General features: G+C 60.0%; 1 protein-coding gene across 1 annotated transcript in view; it reads right to left on the bottom strand.

Moving 5' to 3' along the window:
• ITPR3 (inositol 1,4,5-trisphosphate receptor type 3) overlaps window positions 1–18,815 on the bottom strand; it is a 41,787-nt gene that overhangs the window by 13,486 nt on the left and 9,486 nt on the right. Inside the window, exons 3-34 of the mRNA XM_075775667.1 lie at window positions 16,487–16,608; window positions 13,311–13,397; window positions 12,964–13,122; window positions 12,733–12,831; window positions 12,525–12,608; window positions 11,494–11,640; window positions 11,013–11,108; window positions 9,774–9,824; window positions 9,039–9,181; window positions 8,816–8,915; window positions 8,365–8,525; window positions 7,516–7,657; window positions 7,111–7,272; window positions 6,801–6,973; window positions 6,554–6,673; window positions 6,210–6,392; window positions 5,874–6,125; window positions 5,442–5,586; window positions 5,128–5,275; window positions 4,622–4,818; window positions 4,339–4,468; window positions 3,997–4,054; window positions 3,622–3,787; window positions 3,292–3,456; window positions 3,049–3,117; window positions 2,462–2,587; window positions 2,167–2,289; window positions 1,795–1,995; window positions 1,177–1,428; window positions 958–1,083; window positions 539–664; window positions 301–421 (exon numbers count right to left, since the gene is read on the bottom strand). Of these exons, the coding sequence (XP_075631782.1) occupies window positions 301–421; window positions 539–664; window positions 958–1,083; window positions 1,177–1,428; window positions 1,795–1,995; window positions 2,167–2,289; window positions 2,462–2,587; window positions 3,049–3,117; window positions 3,292–3,456; window positions 3,622–3,787; window positions 3,997–4,054; window positions 4,339–4,468; window positions 4,622–4,818; window positions 5,128–5,275; window positions 5,442–5,586; window positions 5,874–6,125; window positions 6,210–6,392; window positions 6,554–6,673; window positions 6,801–6,973; window positions 7,111–7,272; window positions 7,516–7,657; window positions 8,365–8,525; window positions 8,816–8,915; window positions 9,039–9,181; window positions 9,774–9,824; window positions 11,013–11,108; window positions 11,494–11,640; window positions 12,525–12,608; window positions 12,733–12,831; window positions 12,964–13,122; window positions 13,311–13,397; window positions 16,487–16,608 (4,434 nt within the window). The remainder of the gene's footprint in view (window positions 1–300; window positions 422–538; window positions 665–957; window positions 1,084–1,176; window positions 1,429–1,794; window positions 1,996–2,166; window positions 2,290–2,461; window positions 2,588–3,048; window positions 3,118–3,291; window positions 3,457–3,621; window positions 3,788–3,996; window positions 4,055–4,338; window positions 4,469–4,621; window positions 4,819–5,127; window positions 5,276–5,441; window positions 5,587–5,873; window positions 6,126–6,209; window positions 6,393–6,553; window positions 6,674–6,800; window positions 6,974–7,110; window positions 7,273–7,515; window positions 7,658–8,364; window positions 8,526–8,815; window positions 8,916–9,038; window positions 9,182–9,773; window positions 9,825–11,012; window positions 11,109–11,493; window positions 11,641–12,524; window positions 12,609–12,732; window positions 12,832–12,963; window positions 13,123–13,310; window positions 13,398–16,486; window positions 16,609–18,815) is intronic.

Raw genomic sequence — 18,815 nt, 5'->3', positions numbered from 1 at the left:
GAACGCCGGCTTTGTGTCCAGGCCCTTCACCCGCAGGAACACACCAGGGATCTCCCCACCAAGCTCAGGATTTGGTTATCCCCACACCGCCCTGGTCGTGCCTGGAGATGCAGCTCAAAAAAACCACATCCCAGAGCCAAAGCTCCCCATTCCCAGCCGGCAGCCTCTCGCCAGGACACCACGCCAAGCCCTGCAGTAGGGACGATGGCTCTTGCTGGCTGCCGGAGCGGAGGCAGCCACGGGCGGCTGCATCCTCCTGGTCGGTGGGGAACAGAGCATCCCTCTGGCGCGGCTCCTTACCGACCATGGCCAGCGTGCGGATGCAGGCTTCCACCGAGCTCTTGTGCTGCTGCTGCAGCCAGGGACACTCCAGCAGCCTCATGGTGGACTGGAGAAGCTGCACCACAATGGTCTGGTGGGTCTGCAGGAGGGAGCACAGGTATGTAGCAGTGTGAGGTGTGTCCAGGGGGTATGTAGGGGGGCTCGGTGAGCCCCTTTCCTCCCCTGGCCACAGCTTGGCCATGCAGCACCTCATTACCTGCAGCGAGGTGCTGTTCTCTGAGAAGGGGGAGCTGAAGAACGCATTGATGGTGTCCAGCACCACCGTCAGCACGTACTTTTCCAGCGTGGGATCCGGCAGGCGCTTCTCTCGCTTCTTGCACATCTGTGAGAAGAGAGGATGCTGATGGCACCAGGGCAAGGTGAGCACGCGTCCTGGCACGCAGCGCTGTTGGGACCTTACTGAGCCAAGGGATGTGGCCGGTGATAGAGGTCCTGGGTCTACGCCAGAGCACCCTGACTGCTCCTCAGCTCATAGCGTGGCAGCTACACAAGTCCCCACGGTGCCCATGCCCCACAACTGCCTCTCACGGCTTCAAGGGAGCCTCAGTGACACTAACCTGTCCCCATCTGATGCAGCAGCCGCTGTGAACCTCCCACCCAAGCCTCCCCACACACCTGAGCCATGTCCAGGGTGAAGTTCTCAAAGAGAGTCCAGATGTGGTTGCTGGTGTAGATCTCCTTCATCTCCACCTCTGTGTCCACGTAGCAGTGGTTGACGAAGTTCACGTAGGCCATCTTCACCTGCCAGGGAGGGAGGGAGAGAGGCACAGGCACCGTCAGGAGAAGGTAATCGGAGCAAAGCCACCAGCACCCTCCTCACTGGGCACCCCGTACCTCCGTGATGCAATCCTCATGTGTCACCACCCGCACCACGTCCTCCAAGGGCAGCAGGGACGTGCACTTGATCTCTGTGTAGACATTCTTGCCCTCAGCGCAGGCGGCCAGCAGGTCCACCAGTGAGATGTGGTACATCAGCGGGCTGTTCTCCTCCACCCCATCCCTGGCTGCAGTCATCATCTCCAGAAGGGTGGACAGTGAAGCCTTGTCATTGTAGAAAACCACTACGTCGTCCCCAGCGTTGGTGAGCTGCAGGGAAGGGTAAATGGTCACCACTCTGGAGGAGGACGGTCAGAAACCTTGCGAGGCAGGAACCAGTGTCCTCTGCAGTGGGGCGATGAGAGGCAGCAGCTGGTGAAGGGTGAAAGGGCCGTGCATTTGCAGGGAAAAGCAGGCATTTGCAGTGCAATCAAACAACCACAGCTTGTGGGACTCCAAAATTCACTGGCTCTTGGACCTTGCATCAAGCTGCTGGAGATGGTTCCTGCTCCAGGGAGAAGCCAGCGTGGCCGGCAAGGCTCTTCCTCAAGAAGCAGCCAACCACACACCTCCCAGGAGCCGTGCTCTGCTACAGCCCACGCTCACGCCCCACAGGCTGGGGGGAGAGGTGCTCACCTCGGTCATGATCATGTCCTGGCACTTCTTGACGTACTTGCCCTCGGCCTTGATGATGGTGTGCAGGAAATCGAGGTACTGCACGTGGCGGCCGTGGGTGGCCACGCAGTGGATGAAGTGCTGCGGCACGGTCTCGTTGATCTCCGAGCAGAGCTGGTAGTTGTTGAGGAAGATGTGCTGCATCGTCTCAGCCTCCAGGAGCTGCGGGACCAGGGGAGCAGAGCGAGCTGGGGGGTTGCAAGGACCAATGTCCCCTCCTGCCCTGACCCTTCCTCTCCTGGGGTCTCTCCTGGCTTTTGTATCTCTTGCTCTCAGCCCCAGGAGTGGAACCAAAGTCTCTCCCCGCGACCACCCTCGGTCCCCGCTCCTTACCCCCGGGGTCAGGAACAAGTTGAGGTGTTTGTGCAGCAGAGCCTGGTTTTCCTGATTGCCAGCACAAAACTTCTGCAGGAACTGGTGGGTGAATTTCAGGATCTCCATCATCTTGGCATCACCCTGAGGAAGGGTCGAGAAGAGAAACGCCCGGAGTTGGCAAGGGATGGAGAGCAGGAGCAGGCTGCTGCCCTCCTGCCCTGCCCAGCTGCAGGACCCAGCCATGCAGAGGGTCCCCGCATCCCCCACCACTCGCCCTGGGCACATCGGGACCAGCCAGCTTCTGCCCACCCACCTTCTCGTAAGGTATTTGCAGCAGATCCAGCATCACTTTGTGGGCATCCATGTTCTTCAGCAGGCGCTGCTGCTTCTTGCGCACTTGCTCTCCGACCCCGCACATCTTATTCAGCCGCTCCAGGATCTGGGGAGAGAAGGACCGTGGCAGAGGGGAATTGAGCCTGGAAGCCCATCAGGATGGCCACCAGCGCTGGGGGCTTGCTTGCAATCCAGATGTGCCCTCCATAAGCCCAGGTGCTCCCTGCACATCCAGCTTTGCGCCTTGCTCACAAATCTTGGCGTCCCACTCAGAAATCCTCCTTGCGGTGCCATGCAGAGCCCTCGTACCCATCACCAACCCTCTCCCCTCCAGTCCCCACCAGCGCAAGGCTCACCATGAGCCCCAGGGACATAACAGGGTTCCTCCTTACGCTGAGCTGGCAGGAGCAAGCCCTGGTTTGGACTCATTTCTACCAAACCACAGGAGAGACTGGAAATGCCTCCCATGATTTCACCCTTTCCCTTCGCACTGGGGCACCCGTGCCAGCCCAGGCCAGGCAGATATCGCTGGCCGTGCCTCCAGGGCCAGGATTCGGCCTCACTTACCCCCTTGACTATCTGATAGTTCTCGCTGCTCTTCTCTCCTGGAGCAATGACCTCTTCGTCAGCAGCGTGCTGCAACGGGACAGAAACAGCATCAGGGTCCCACTGCGGCTCTCCAAAGCCTGGGGCACAACTACACCCCACAGGGCCACGGAGAGGTGATAGGTGTTGGACTGAAGCGAGCTGCACCTCTGCCCCCCCCTCCCCTCCTGCCCTGGCTCCCAGGGTCTCGCTAAGGGCTCTCACCTCTTTCTTCTCCTTCTTGTTCCCCTCCACCGTGCTGTCCCCTTTGCTGCTGCCCTTCTTGTCCACCCAGAGCTCTGATTTCTCCACCATGGTACGGAGTTTGTCCAGCTCTGACTTGATCACCTTGTAGTTCTCAACGTCCTGGGCTGAGATCAGCAGCTGAACCTGCAGCGACATTCCCGGGGGTTTCCAGTTTGGGGCACAAACTGCATTCCCGTCCTCATCCGCACCTCCGCCCCAAGGAAAGGGGCCAGGACCCATGCCATGTCCTGCACCCACAGCTGAGTGCGGTCTTGGAGGTGCTCCAGGGCAGCGTCCCAGCGGTGTTACCTGTTTGAAGGTGTGCAAGACCTCCTGCCTCTGGCTGAAGTGCTTGAAGAGGAGCTGCAGGGAGCCGGAGATGAGCGGTGGGTAGTCGTGCATCGTCAGGTGGATCAGCACCCGCAGAAACATCCTCCCTCCCTCGTCATCCACCTCTAACATGCTGCTCGTCTTCCTGAAGCCGGGACGAAAGCGCTTGGTATTAGCAGCCACGTGGGAGCTTGCATGCATTCAGTCACCCCTCGGGGCCGATGGGGACAGCTGCGTTAGCCTTTAGAGCCTCATCTTCCTCATCACCTGCAGCTTTCAGCCTCGGCAGTACGGACAGGAGAGGAAGAGCCCTACGGCCAGGCTAACTATGCACCGGAGGGGGCAGGGACTCACCCCACACCGAACATGGCTTCTGCATGCTCGCCGATCCGGTCCAGGTTCATGGCTGCGGCTGAAGGGAGAGGAAAGGGAGGTGAAAGGGGCGGCCAGCGCGATCCCCAGGCATTGGCAGAAACCCCGCAGGAACCAACCCAGCTCCCTAGCCCCTGCTCCAAGCGTCCAGGATGGACACAGGACACCTCATCCCTCCTGCACAAACTCCAGCCCCCCATGCTCCCAGCTAACGGCGGTGGCGGATGGAGAGCTGCTGGAGCTGTCACCTCCGTCACCCGTGTGTCCCCAGCCCGTGGGGTTTGCTGAGTTGAAGCTGTACCAGGAGCAAAGTGGAAGAGTTACTTGTGGAGTCAAAGGCTGGAGCTGTCCCATCGGCTGCACTGTCCTGCATGGGGTAGACTTCCACAAACTCCTTCTTGAAGACAGAAAGCAGGTAGGAAATCCTGTAGTCCAGCCGCACATTCAGGATGAACTGGCAGCAGTGAAGAAGAAGAAAGCAAAAGTGAGTGCCCTCTTCGTGCCAGCTGTCTCTCTGCATCAGAAACCCACATCATCCCCACACCACCCCATCCCACAGGTCCCACCCACAGCTCCAGAATGCTTCTCCCTCCCCACCAGCTCCAACCTGCAAGATCTCCAGGATCTTCAGCTTGGTCTCCATCACCACAATGTTCTCGTTCTCGATGCTCCTCCCTCTGTCCACTTGCTCTGGTGCAGACCCAGCACTGAGGCTTGGGGAGCTGAAGATGGACTGTTTCCTGCTCAGCACCATGGTGGACATCATCTGCCCAACACCCTGGATTGACCTCCGCACATTCTTCCCTACAGAGGCAGCCACAGTGGGCAGAATTAATGGGGATGGAAAGGGAGGTGGCAGAGGACCCACAGAAGGGCCTACTTAGACTGGAAAATGCTGTAGATATTAATTAGAGAACGAGTAGGAGGGACTGGCTATTTCTCTGGCATGACCAAGGACTCAACACCTCCTGTCTCCCAGTGCAGACCCAGCCAAAGCTTCCACGTCAGCAAACCAGGGGCTTGTTTTCTTGCAGCCAAAACTGGAAAGCACTGGGCAGACTACAGAAAACACCACCCTGCAGGACCATGCCTGGTTATGGAGCAGGGACTCACCTGTCACCTCATCATTGTAGACCGCCTGCATCATCAGCTGGGGGTTTTGGACACAGTCGATGATGCCCAGCAGAGTCCGCGTCAGGCGCAGCAGCTCGCTGAAGCTGTAGAAGCCGAAGTAGATGAGGTTGTGGGCAAGGCTGACGACCTGGGGAAGGACAAGGCAACTCCAGACCTCGCCGTGCTCAGGGCCGAGCAGGATGAACAGATATGGGGGAGAGGGACGCCAGCGTGGCCACCCTCGTTGCAGAGGCAGTTGCAGGCAAACCACACTGCAGCCTGTGACATGCCGCTAACACCGGTGGGACTCGTACCTCAAAGGTGAGCTTGTTCTTCTCCTCGTTGGCAAAGGGCACCGCCTCGCTCACCACGTTGTTCAGGTAGTCCTCCACGAACTCCATGGTGCTGGCGAACTTGTTCTTCTTGTCGTCACGCGAGACGTTGAGGTTGGAGTCGTAGCTGTGAGGGGAGATGGTGGGGGTGAGCTGGATGGCAGCAAGTCTCCTCACACCCTGCCTGAAAGGAGCGCTGTCCAGGCAGCTGCTGAGCCATCGTGGCCAGAAGTGATGCTCATGACCGTGATGGAGCCCACTTCCTTCTGAAGGCTGAGACCTGCCAGATTCACTCCACAAATGCCCCCCTCCCAGTCCCTGCTAAAGCCAAGCCAGTCCCTACACAGGATGACATCTGCCATCCCACCTCCTGCCCTGCCCCTCAAAGCTGCTGCGAGCCCCAACGTGTCTTACTCTTTGATCGTGATGGCCGTGGGGATCTCGGTCCAGAGCCGTGCAAACTTCACGGGCATCACCAGCTCCTGGGGGTCCCTGTCCACGTGCACGTGTAACATGAGGTGGCAGAAGGACGCCCGGAGATCGAAGGGCAGCATCTCATCTGCCATGCAGAGGAAGATCAGGTCCACCCCCAGCTGCTGGGAGATCTCCTTGATGGCCAAGTACTGGCGATCCAGGCACATGCGGGCAAAGAGCTTCAGCTGGTACCTGCCCAGGGATGAAGGGGAGAGGGACTGAGTATGTGCAACCCTTATGTCCTCACCTGGGGAGGAGATGCCGTGGGATCACCACCTGTAGTAGCTGAGGACGTTCTCATCGTGGGCATTGCCAGCCCGGGCCTCCTGCGCCAGCTGCCTGATGCTTTTCTCATGATGGTCGTTGTTCTTGTCCGTCCAGGTGAGCCAGACCTCCTCCTCTGAGTACTCAATGCTCAGGTACTCGTGGGTCTGCGACATCTCCTTCACCGGTCTCAGCCTAGGGCAGAAAAGGGGTAGAACTGGAGATGGTCTCGTGGACAGGGAGCGGCTGCACCTCGAGGGGTGACGGGACTTTTACCAGGCCACCATGGGGCTGGTGGCAGGCGGGGCCAGGTACCAAGCCCCAAGCGTGGAAAACTTCTGCCCTTGGCTACTCACTCCGTTTTGATGAGGATGTCACTGTTCTTCGGGTCCAGCACGCACTTGCAGATCAGCTCCTGGGTGACGGGGATGGCAATGTGGTTGGACACGCACAGGTCCGAGAGGTAGTCCAAAAACCTACAGAGCAGAGACAGCTCGCTGTGAAAGGGGGGTCCACGGGGGCTCTCTCCACCTCTGCTTGAGAAACATCCCGCCCATCGCGCAGCGCAAAGCCCTTTGGGACGGGGCTTGGCCAGACACGCACCGTGGCTCGCGGTTCTTGCGCACCAGGCTGACAAAGGTCTCCACCTCCGTCTTCGTGATGTGCTTCTCCAGCAGCTTGCGGTTGTTGTGCAGCAGGGCCGTGATGGTGTCCTCGGCCAGGATGTCGTAGCCGATCTGAGACTGCATCATGCCGAACTGCTTGGCAATGTGCTCCTGGAGCGGGCAGAGAGGTGGTGAGCACACCGGGCTGGGTGTCGGGGTCTGGCATTGCACCCCTGCCCCACCGAGATCTCTGCAGGGCTTTGCAACACATGGTGGGATGGGGGCTGCCCCCGTCACCCCCCACGCACCTGGTTCTTGCGATAGTCCTCCTGGGAGTGCCGGAGCACGCGGTAGCACAGCCGAAACATGTACTGGTAGGGAGCGTTCTTCTGGTCCGACAGTTCTTCCAGCCGCACCAGGGGCCCTTCCCCACCCTTGTCCTTGAAAGGGGCTTTCAGGATCCCAAAGATCTGCCCAAAGGCAGAGACGATAAGTGCTGTGTCCCTCTCTGCACCACCACCCCCACGCATGGCTGGACACCAGCTGTGCTTGCCAGGAGGGCTTGGTGCACCCCCAGGACAGGAGCTGGAAACCAGCCACTCCTCCTCCATGGGGGTGTCCAGATCCCTGGACACCAGCGTGGCCCTGGGCAGCACAGGACATCTCCGCAGGACCTCAGCCTTGCTCGGATGCAGGGCTCCGGGGCCACTCACCTGCTTCAGGATGTTCTGCTCCCGCATCAGCTTCTGCCGCTCCCGGTTGGGCTTGGTCACCACGATGTCCAGCACGTTCTGGCCGTTGTTGGGGACGTCGCTGACGAAAAACACCAAGTCCTCCAGCAGCTGGATCACGAACCTGCAAAGGGGCACGGTGCAAGTGAGCTGGGGGGCTGCTCGCCCGCCCGCCCCACGCAGCCCACCCTGACTCAGGTGCCTGCAATGATGCCGGCGCATTTCGGAGGACCAGAGAGCCCACGTTCAGGGCTCAGAGCACTGCCAGGGAAGCTGCTGGCCCATCCTCCCCTCCCTGCCAGAGGGTAATGGCTGCCCTGAAGCAAGAGGTTTTACAGCCCCTACGGCTCCTAAGGAAACTATATGTGCCAGGGTAAATGCCGGGGCCTCTGCTCGTGACTCATGCCAGGGATTTTGCACTTAACGCCTCTGCCCCCTTAGTCACCGTCGTGAGACCCGCACGGGGCGGGCTGGCAGGGCGGACGCGGCTCGCTCTGTCCCACGGGCGATCTGTGTTTGCTCAGGAAGCACCAAGAACCCACCCACCTAAAAATAACACCGTGACTAACCCGGCTGCCCCTATCGTGGGGCCATCTCTCAGCCCCTCGGATATTTTTCTAGCGGCAAAGGAGGGGCCGGAGCGGGGCCGCGGCGTTATCTGGTTTCCTCGCCAGGCTCCTGGGAGAAGCAGGCGTGGATTTGGGTTGTGGGCAGGAAAGCAAGACAGCGCTGGCACCAGGACCCAGGCAGGGGCCCCATCCTGCAGCGATGCTGGAGAGCCCTTGGAGGAGCCCAGTACAGCCCCATCTCCCAGGGAAAATGACTTTTTACCTCCGGTCATTCTGGCTGAGAAAACCTTCATTCATCTTCTCCACCACGTTGGCCAGCATCGAGCTGGCATCGTTAGCAAAGTCGAGGTCCCGGATCTCAGACACGGGCACAGAGACGATGGCGAAAGCTTCTTTGTCTTCTTTGGTGGGGCATGTGCCCAGCTGAGAAGCAAGAGGGAAGCGGCACCACGGAGTCAGGGCAGCACCAAGCGCATCCCCACCATCTGCCACCAACCCGGCTGGAGTCAGTGACCCGGTTTGTGCCCGTCGGAAGGGCTGGGGTGGGCTCGAGGTTACTGGGATGGGCTCTAGGCTGGGGTCCAGCCACCCGCTTGGATCATCAGGGTACGCGGTCCCTGGGGCAAGGCTGGGCGCTGGGTGGGAAGGAGCGTGCTAAGGGCTATGGGGCACAGGGGAGAAATCCACAGGCGGGAGCGGGGAGCGGGCCGTACCATGAGGCGAATGGGCCTCTCCTCATCGATGTCGATGGGCACGTTGGTGCTCTGGATCCAGGTGTTGGTGCAGAGGTGGCGCAGCCTCACGTAGGAGTTCCTGCAGACACACCAGCACCCATTTCCCTCGGCGCCCAAGAACAGACTTGCCACAATTTCACACCACGCAATTAAAGCTCCCTTCTTTGTTTCAATCCCTCCCCGGCAACGCGTGCTCACGTACCGCGGGACGAAGGAGTCTGTCTTCTGCAGCGTGGTAGGGTCCAGCTCGAAGAGGGAGGCGATGTCGTTGCCGTGGGGCACGGCCACCAGCCGGTATTTGATCTTCTCCCCCGTGTTCCTGCGGCTGGCGCGGCCGCTGCCCCCCTGCACCGGGAAAAGCGGCTCTGAGCCCGGCGTGGGGCGGCTGCCCCGCCGAGCCCGGCCTCCCTGCGCACGCGGCATCAGAGGAGACACGCAGCGGCTACGCTCAGAGCGGAAGCTTTTGCTCAGATGCCGGGCTGAGCCCTGCAGTGCAGAGATGCACGAGGGGCTGCAAGAGCACAAGCACGGCGTGATGCACCTGAGCTACGAGGCCACCCCTTCTCCAAATCTCACCAACAGCAAAGAGGAAAAACCCCCTGAAAGTCCAAATCTCTCTGCTACCAGCACTCCCCCGTGGCCTGGGGATCCAACATGCACTGGGACCCCTCCAACAGATTTCGGCAGGGTCCTCTCGCAAGCAGGACACAGGGATGCTACGCTACAGCGTGGGGCGCGGGGATGCTTTGCTGGACAGCGGGACGGCCTCCGGCCGCAGCCTCGGCACCACGCGGGACCTGGCAGCACGGCGCGGGCACTGTCCCCACGGCGGGCTCTGTTTCGGGGCATTTCCCTGCTTTCAGGCAGAGTCTAAGAGACGGCGTGATTTCAGGCAGCGGCAGCAGCATTTCTGCCAGCGAGGCTGCACACAGCTCACCGTGGGCGCTGCTTTGGGCTCAGCCACGTCTCCTTTATAACTTGGGTTTTCCTGAAAAGTTAAAGAGGGAGATGAAAGAGAGCTATCAGTCCTCCCACTCGGTCCCTCCAAAACCCTGAGCATGGGGCATTATCTCTATTCCTGCCTTCCTCGATCACATCGCAGAGAGAGGACACCTGCCCAGATGGGGCCGGAGGACACGACCCATCCCCAGGGCACAGCGTGAGGGGTGGGACGGGGTGACCATGGGATGCGGACCCTGGGCTCCGCGCTGCGGCAAGACGAGCCTTTGCTGTAAATCCCTCGAGGCCCCAGGCTGAGGTCTCAGCGAGCAACGCAAACCGGGCAGCACCGGCCCGGGATGGGGACCAACCTCTGATCTTCTCTCCTCTGCAGAGGACGTCACCCGAGTGTCTTTTGGTTTAAAGCGGCCATCTCAGAGCCCCAGCACTTGCTGTTTTCCACCATGCAGTGGTGGAAGGGGCCCTGGGGGCTGCCTTGGGTTGTCTTCTCCAGCTTGGGAGCACCTTTGGCACATGGTGCACCGAGACCCCCCCGCAGCAGGGTGTAACACTGTCTTTCCCTTGGTCCTGGCAGCTCATTTGTGTCATATAAACCACATTATCTAAGTGCGGAAACCTCTCTGTGCCTCTATCAGGAGGCCTTGAACAGGTCTTAAAAAGGAGCAAAAATATTTGGCAAATGATGTTTCCAGGCCCAGATTTTGCCCACACCCTCCGCAGGCAGGGACAGCCCTGGATGCTGCCGTGGACCAGAGGATGAGGATGGGCCACACCTGATCAGGAAGAGTTAAACGCAGCAGGATGAATTATCTCCCGCTTCCATCTTACCAGGAGGTCGTGCCGGTACAGTCTCTTGGCCCAGAGCGAGCAAACAGAGGAAAACCCCGGCCACCCCCTCCTGCTCCCCCGGGCCAGAAGAGGAGTCAGGAACAGCAATTTTGGCAAGCAACCCCCTGCACCGTGGGGTGAGGGATTTCAGGGGGGAAAGCCCACCCTGCAAACCGGGGACGATGCTCAAGCCCCGGTGTCAATGCCTCCCGCGAGCAGGAGGAGCCACAGAGGCCCAGGGCAGGACAGCTCCGAAAACAAACGAGCGGGGCCAGAGGCAATCCTGGGCATCGCCGCTCTGAGGGCGGGCGGGCACTGCCTTCGCAAGGGATGGCACCAGCCTCTCAGGGCAGGACGGGTTTCTGCATCCCTCTGCTCACCCCCTTACCTCCGCAGCCAGGTAGTTGCCCGTGGCGAGGTGCTTGAAGCGGTACAAGCCGTTCCAGTGCCCGGCTCCCCCTCGGCACGGGTCGTGGTGGACCACCTGGGAGAAGCAGAGGAGAGCTCAGCCGACGGCGCGCGGGGCTGCGGGGAGCCGGGGCGCCGATCCTGCCTCCGAGCCTGCGCTGACCCCGGGCAAACGTGCCGGTGATAAGAGTCCCGTCCTGTCTCAGAGGCAGCTGCAAGCAAATACACTCGGGGCGCAGAGCTCAGACAGCAACCGGTGCCCATCCACCAGCAGCCGCGGTTCCCAGTGCTCTCGTGGAGCTCGAGCCTCGCACGGGCTTTCACCAGGGCGGTCAGGCTACCAGGGGTGGAAACGTATAGAAATAACCACAGCTTCTAGCACCTCGCCCCGGTAAAGCGCAGCCACCCACGGAGGCACCCCGAAAGCCCACGGACACGCGTTCCATCCCCTCCCCGCTCACCTCCACCTCCCACAGGGCGTTGGAGCTGGTGGCCGAGGTGGCCGACTGTCTCAGGGTGGTGCGGAGGAAGACGTGCAGCTTGCCTTTGTACTCGTCGCAGGTGAGAAACTTCTCCTGCTCGGCGTGGAAGAGCCTCACCACGTCCCCCTGGCACCAGGACGTGGTGGTGAGACCCAGGGATGCGGGCTACGAACCAACATAGCTCCTCCCTGCAAGGGGACGTGGTCCAGAGCAGAGCACAGCTCCCAGCCGTGGCATGGCAGGACCGTGGGAGCATCCTGAGCTGTGCTAAAACTGCCTCTAGCAGCACAAACGCTCCTCTCAACCCAGGGAAAGGCACCTTGCACGGGCACAGGGCACCCTCACTCCACAGTACCATCGCTCCAATTACTCATGCGAGTCACTTCTCTCCACTTCCCCTCCCCGGGCTGTAAAATGGGTGCAAACCCACCATTTCACACCTCTGGAGTGGGCAGAGGCTCCGCTCCTGAGGTGTTTAAGGCATTAAGGCCCCGGGAAGGAGGATGCAGTGGATGTGGGAAGCGGGGGATAAGTGTGGTGCCTGAGGACGAGGGTTTGTAAGATCATAACAATCAATATCCATCCAGCTGCTTCCTGGAGGACCTCAGCCCTGAACAATAGCTCCGCAGGGAAAGTTCCTTTCCCAGGCAACAGCCAGCCCTGCTGCACAGCTAAACAGCTGAAAATTGTCCTCGCAGCTAGAAGCCGCTGCTGGCACTACGTGTGCCTCGTATTGTCCTCGAGAGCCAATTTAATACAATGAGGCAGAGGGTAATTTCATGCCCCCTGGGTACCCGCTGCCAGGAGATCCTAAAATATCCAACTCTAGCTTGCTGTTAAGTTCTCCAAGTGACGAATTCTCCTAGAAATTCAGGTCCTGAGGGCAGGATCTCTTTCCTCTGCCCCTGTCACACAGCCAAACGGCTGTTCACATGTCCTGCCCCTGCGAGGGACCGGGGCCGGGTCCCCAGAGCCCACCGTGTCCCGGGTGGCCGAACCTCCTTCCTTACCCCTTTCAGCACTTCCTCCATGTGGTCGCGGAACTGCATGAAAAGGTTGATTTTCCAGCTGGTGTTACAATTGACTGAGTTCACCTAAGGAGCAAGAGAGCGAGGTCACGATCCCTGGCACAAGGGAAAAAAAAAGGAAGAAAAAGGAAAAAGCCCCAGGCAAGCCCTAAAAGCCAGACCCCGTGCAGCCAGCCCAGCCTCCTCGTACCTCCTTGCAGCCGGCGTTGTCGGCAAGCTCGTAGTTGCTGGCGTGCAGCGGCTGCCCGGCGTTGACGGGGTTCAGGATGACTTTGTCTCCCACGACTACCTGGGGAGCAAAATGGGAAAGGGGGGAGCGAGGATGAGGCCGGGCGCCCGGCGGGGAGGCGAGCCCTGGCAGGCAGCACGCACGGTGCTTTCTGCACAGCTTAGTTTGGGGCCTTTTTGGCTCCACGCTCACGTTATCTCCATTGCTCCTCAGCTTCCAGAAGGGTTGGATGAAGAGCCAGGATCCCTCATTGCCGGTGGCATCCAGCGTCACCCGCATGGCGTTTTTCTCGAGCAGGGCCGGCAGCCGCTTGTTCACCGTCAGGTACTTGTTGCTCTTCATGTGGAGGAGCTGGGAAGGCGAATGCCAGGCTGAGCTGCGGCGACACAGCCCCCCACGGTCCCCAGGGCTGGTCGTACCCAGGAGCGATCCCGCGAGCCCCTTCCCAGCAGCTGCCCGACTCAGATGTGCTGGATCTGTGCATCTTCCCCCAAAACCCATCGGCCGAGCGCAGAGGAGGGCAGAGCGAGCGCCCGTACCTGTATGACGCTGCCGTATTTCACCACGTCGCCGTGCACTTTCTTGTTCTCTGTCTCGTTCTGCTTCTGCTCCATCTGGGCTGCATGCTGAACACCAAAAGGAGAAGAGCTGAGTGTAGTAGCACCCTCATCCCCAGGAGCAACCCCAGAGGGGCCGTCTGCACCCTCAGCCAGGGGGAGGACGGGATGGCTGGGATGCAGCACCAGCATCCCTCTGTCCCCCAGACAACACAGGCCAGAGCTACAATATGGTCCTCAGCATCCGAGAGGTCAGCCTGGGACCCTGGTGTGGCCCTGAGCAGCTGTATGAAGTCCATGCGAGCTTTAAACCGAGGACTTAAATTAGGACAGGGACAAAATGGCACCGCAATTCCCCTAAAACCCCAGCAGGTCTTACGGGGCAGCACCGAAAGGGGACTCTGTGCGTGGGCCAGGCCAGGGCAACGCACCCATCTCAGCAGGGCTGTGGGGACCGGGGGCTCCCGGCAGCACCAAGACCGAAGAGCAAAAGGTGCCGTGCTGGCGGTGCTGTGCCCGGAGATGGCTGCAGGTCCAGTCCTGCTGCAGTGGATGCGGCAGGATAGGTCCCTGCCAGCCAAGATGCCCCAAGAGTGGATTGCTCAGCACCGCTTGCAGCCCCTCTCTCCAAAACCACCAACATTTTCCGTGCAGTGGCTCTGGCAGTCGGAGGAGCAACGTCGACGTACAGGGAGCAAGGCAGGATCTGTCTGGGAACGGCGAGGGTGCGCCAACGGCCCCGGCACCAGCCCGGGCACAGCCGGGGCAGCGCCAGCCCTGTGCCTCCCTGCAGCCGGGATGGGAAACGCTGGCCAAGGATGTAGCTGGGAGAGCATCTCCCCTTCCCCATCCTGCTTTCGTCTCCTTTCACTTGAGAGCAGAAGGAATTGGGAAACACAACTGGAATCTTGGCTCCGCACCCTGTGGGAGGACGGGGCAGGTCCGTGAGTGCCCGAGCAGGCGATGCTGGGGCTTTGGGCACGCCTGGCACACAAACCCTTTGCTCTTTTGAATGTTACCACCACTTAGCCAACTCTCTGTCCCCGTGCAGCTCTGGGTGCCACCCAGGGAACGTGAGCCCTGTGGTGGTGGCTGCTGCCACCAGGAAAATAAACCTGCTGCCAAGAAATCCCGCACTGATGCGGAGCTGGGAGTTTAACAACAACCCGTGGAGCAGCACAGCTCCGGCGAGAGATACAGCACCGCAGCGTGTCCTAAATCTGCATCCAGATCTGAGCTCCTCCCTTGCCGAAAGCCAGTGGGGCCAGGAGTGGGAACCGTCTGCCCTGAGCACGCAAGTCCACGGGGGCTGACGTTCCCAGCGTGTCCCTTGGGTGGGACAGGGTCTGTCCCCAGGCCACAGTGGGATGGGGGTGTCAGGGACGTGCACGGGGTGGGCAGCCTGGGAGGGTGCAGGGAGGATGGGGAGACGCCAGCAGAGCGGGGGGAAAGCCTCCGCAGCATGTCTGCACCGCATCGGGCTGCCCCTACAGCCTCCGAGCCGAGAAAACACTGAGCCTTAAAAACACTTAAAAACAAGAGTGCAAGAGCACAAGCTCGGAAAGGCAACCGTGGGCATTGCAGACAGCTGGGCAGGGCTCCTCCGCTCGAGACCTGGACTGCTTCCGCTTCAGGAAATTATCTCCGTGAGCTGGAAGATGTTTTCAGGCTGTGGGAGACGCTGATAAATTGCAGCCTGGAGTCCAGCGTCCTGCCAGGACATCCAGGGGCTTCGCAGCAGCACGGGCAGTGCTTTGTAGAGAGCTCCCTCCCTGCCCGGGCTCTCCCAGCGCTCAGCTCCGGACGTGAGGGAGCGTTTGCCAGAAGGGCAACACCGGGAGCAGCGGAAAAGGAGCAAGGAAATGACAGAATCTCTTTAAGACAAATCTTAACCAAGGTGCAATCAATCAGGCTCAGAAATGAGCCTCTCTGTCCAGTCACGGCCAATACAGCTGCCGATATTAAAAGTTTCAGTCTATGCGGAGCAGGAAAAGAGCGTTTCCATCCACCAGCGACCACGTATGGCTGCACACAGCAAGAGGCACCGACCCTGTCCCGGCATCTCCGAACCAAGCCGGGACACCCTGTCTGGACACCGCATCAGACCTCACTCCCCAAAGGCAAAACTGGGGGACCTGTGGGGCTGGGCTTGAAGCCTGATGAGATAATTTAATGAATCTCTCCTGAGCTTTGGTTTTATGAATCATCCTCGGGGCCTCGCCAGCTGTCTGACCTGATTATGCAATGTTTAACATGGGCCTCTTCCAAACCTCATGGAATTCAACAGGAGCCTTTCTCTTCCACAGCCCTTTGGAGCAGGTCCTGGCCACAGCAGCTCCCTCCTCCGTGCCAGGCACCCCTGGGTGCTGTGGGGCTGCGCCCACAGAGCACCTCTGCCAGGGGCTCCTCTGCACAAGGAGCATCAAGGGCAGAGAGAGCTGAGGCTGGACACAGCAGCAAGGGTGGAAAGGCAGGTGGATGTCACCTCCCATCCCAAAAGCAGCACCGCTAACCTTTCTGTCCTCTCACTGCCTGCTCAGCCCCCTGGATCCTCCTCTGCAGGTCCTCCCTGGGACATCTCCCTTGCACTGGGAACAATAAAACCATCCGTGGCTCCTTGGTCGCTGCTGTACTCGCCCCGCTCTGTCACAGCACGGAGCGAGCCTGGCCATGCCGCGCTGCCCAGGGCTGTCCCCCGTGCCAAGGACACACATGCAGGCATGGCACGAAAGCAAAGGAGCCGACGGGAGCCTGTGGCAGGATCCAAGGTTCAACTGCCTCTCCTATCCGAGGCCGGGTAAGAGCATCAGACGAGAAGGGTAACCCAGGGTGCAGCACCCGTCCCTGGGGGCCGGTCCCTCTGGGGACTGCCAGCCCACAGCACCTTACAGAGCTCCTGTCTCAATGTGCCATGATTAATTCAGAGCTGACAGCTACAGGAGCCGTGCCTCTGGAAAAGGTGGCTGTGGCTAGCGGTCCACGGTGAGAGGGCGGTGGGACAGGAGACAACAGAGCTGAGCAGAGGGATGCTGAGCACAGCAAAACCCAGGGCAGGTCCTGGCCTCCCAGACAGGCTGCTTTCTGGGAAGCAAAACATATCAGGGTTTGCACGGCGAGAGGTTGGGGCATCATCACCCAACTGACCCAAGGGAACTCACCTGGAGTTTCTGCAGCAGCACCACGTCCGCAATCTTCTCCTTGTCCTGCTTGGTTTGCTTGGCCTTCCAGTACTGCTTCTGGGCAGAGTAGCGGTTCATGGGACATACTTTGAAGAGGCAATCTGGGAGAAGAGGAAGGCAAGCATGAGGCTGCAGCAGCCACGTGGCCACCAGCCGGCAGGGCCAATGTCACCGAGGGGCAGGAGTGAGTGCTCCTCCAGGACACCGCTCCCGTCCCAGCAGTGTCCCCGGGAGATGGTCCCCCAAACCCACAACAACCCCATCTGCTGCTGGGGGTCCAAGGCAGACATAGCTGGGACCGGTGGAGGGTCACGTCACCTTCTATTAGCTGGCGGATTAGTTTAAAATCAGGGTAAATAATGAGTCCGGGAGTGACTCCACTTCTTGGACTCATGATAGAAGTGTTCCCATCGGAAACGGCCGTGCAATTTGGGAAGAAAAACTTCAGGGGGAGAAAAAGTGCTGATGAAGCCCAGCTGCACCAAAGGAGGAGAGGATCCTGCCGGGAGGGAGGGAGCCGGCAGAACACGGGCACTGTGAGACGGCGACACGAGCAGGAGTCTCCACATCTCCCTTGTCACCCTGCCCAGGGACACCCTCAGCCAGCCGGACCGCAGGGTGCCCCGCGGTGGCCGTGCCATCAGGACACGCCGGTTTTGCACACACGCTGCCGTTCTCCAGTGCTGGAAGCTACGAGCAACCGCTCCTAAAATCTGTGTGTCAACAGCTGCATCTCAAGTCCCAAAAGAAACATTTTGGGGACCCGAAGGGCACAGGTTTGCATCCCGGCTCCCCCAAACACTTGCAGAACGTCTGTGATCTGCAAATTGCCCCAATTTGCCTGTTTTTCCCCAGGCTGCTGTGGCCGGGATGGGGGGGCGGAAGGCGCAGACACCCGTGTCCAGGCTTTGGGAACTGAAGCACGAGAGCAGACGTCCGGAGACGAGGAGGCACTTACAAACCCTCACTCAGGGCTGGAAGCTGTACGGGGCGAGGGCAGGAAGGGCTCTGCAGCCCAGATCACCCTAACTACGCCTGAAATAGCAGCCCAGAAACTTCAGACACAAAGAGAAGAGGAAAAAAAAAAATAAAAAAAATCACTTCCATCTCTGGCCCCAGTCCCGAGTCGCTGGCAAGCTCGTATTTATTTACCTGGGAGTGACGAACAAACAAGCGCAGAGCACAGTTCTCACCGGCTCGGGCTGCTGGGAAGAGGCCAAGTTTCACATTTCGTTTTACAGGTCTATTTGCTAATGGCACATCCCGCGCCAAGGAGGCTGCGACGCCGGGCTCTCCATCGGATGGAGCGTAGCTGCTGCAATGCCCGGCTGCCTTCTGCCCCTGCCTCCGAGCAGGGCTACAGAAACACTTGGGCCACCTGCAGCACCTTAAATCGTTTTCATTAAATTGCTAATTAGGCTGCAAGAGAACCTGCTAGAAAGGGGGGGGAAGTTAAAAAAACCCAACATAGCTATGAAGAGACAGGTACAAATCAAACCCCCGGCTCCAAGCCCTGCCGGGACGGGCTGCCTGACAGCCCCGTCTCAATACAAAGCCTTGTTTTGCAAGGAGGGAAACTGAGGCACGGAGTGGTTTGCACACAGAGAGTCTCCAGCAAAGCTGATGTTGGAAGCTGGAAATTTTGGCACCCACACCTAAGCACCGACAATTTTTTGCAAGACAGATGGTGGGCAGAAAAGAGGGAAGCCACGGCAAGCTCCCACATCAGCACTGCCCGGCGAGAGCAACCCAGCAGAGCCGCGTTCGGCCGAGCTGCCACGACCCAGCACGGCTACAGAGGGAAAACCTCCGGCAAACCCGCAGGGGGGAACACGGGGCATTTCGGGCAGCGGCACAGCCGGGGGGGTCTCGCTGCCCGCTCGCCTTGCAGCCATCGCGGCGCCTGCGCTGCACAGGATTGAAGCACTTTATTTGCTTTTTTCCTGACGTGCCTGAACACAGGGCTGGGAAGAGCCTTGGGGGGGGAAAGAAACCGCAAAGAAAAGCAAATAACCGAGAGGTGCCGGGCGTCTGTCGGAGGGCCAAGCCCCGGCGCAAGGCAGGCGGCCGAGCCGGGTGTCCCTTGCTGCAGGGACAGGCACCTGGGTGGGTTTTGGCATTTCCAAAAAACCATTTGGACCTGACTGTGGGAGAAGGGTCCTGTTTCCCCACCGGGAAGCTGAGCCGGGCCCTGGAGCAACCCACGTGCACCTCACCGCAGCGCAGGACAGGGCAGGGTCCGGGCACAGGATACCGGGACGGCAAGAGCACATGAAAATCCTCTTAAGCCTCTTGCTGCTGCAGGGAA

Source organism: Balearica regulorum, chromosome 25 (assembly GCF_011004875.1).
Source record: "Balearica regulorum gibbericeps isolate bBalReg1 chromosome 25, bBalReg1.pri, whole genome shotgun sequence".
NCBI lineage: Eukaryota > Metazoa > Chordata > Aves > Gruiformes > Gruidae > Balearica > Balearica regulorum.
This window is presented reverse-complemented; position numbering and strand designations above follow the sequence as displayed.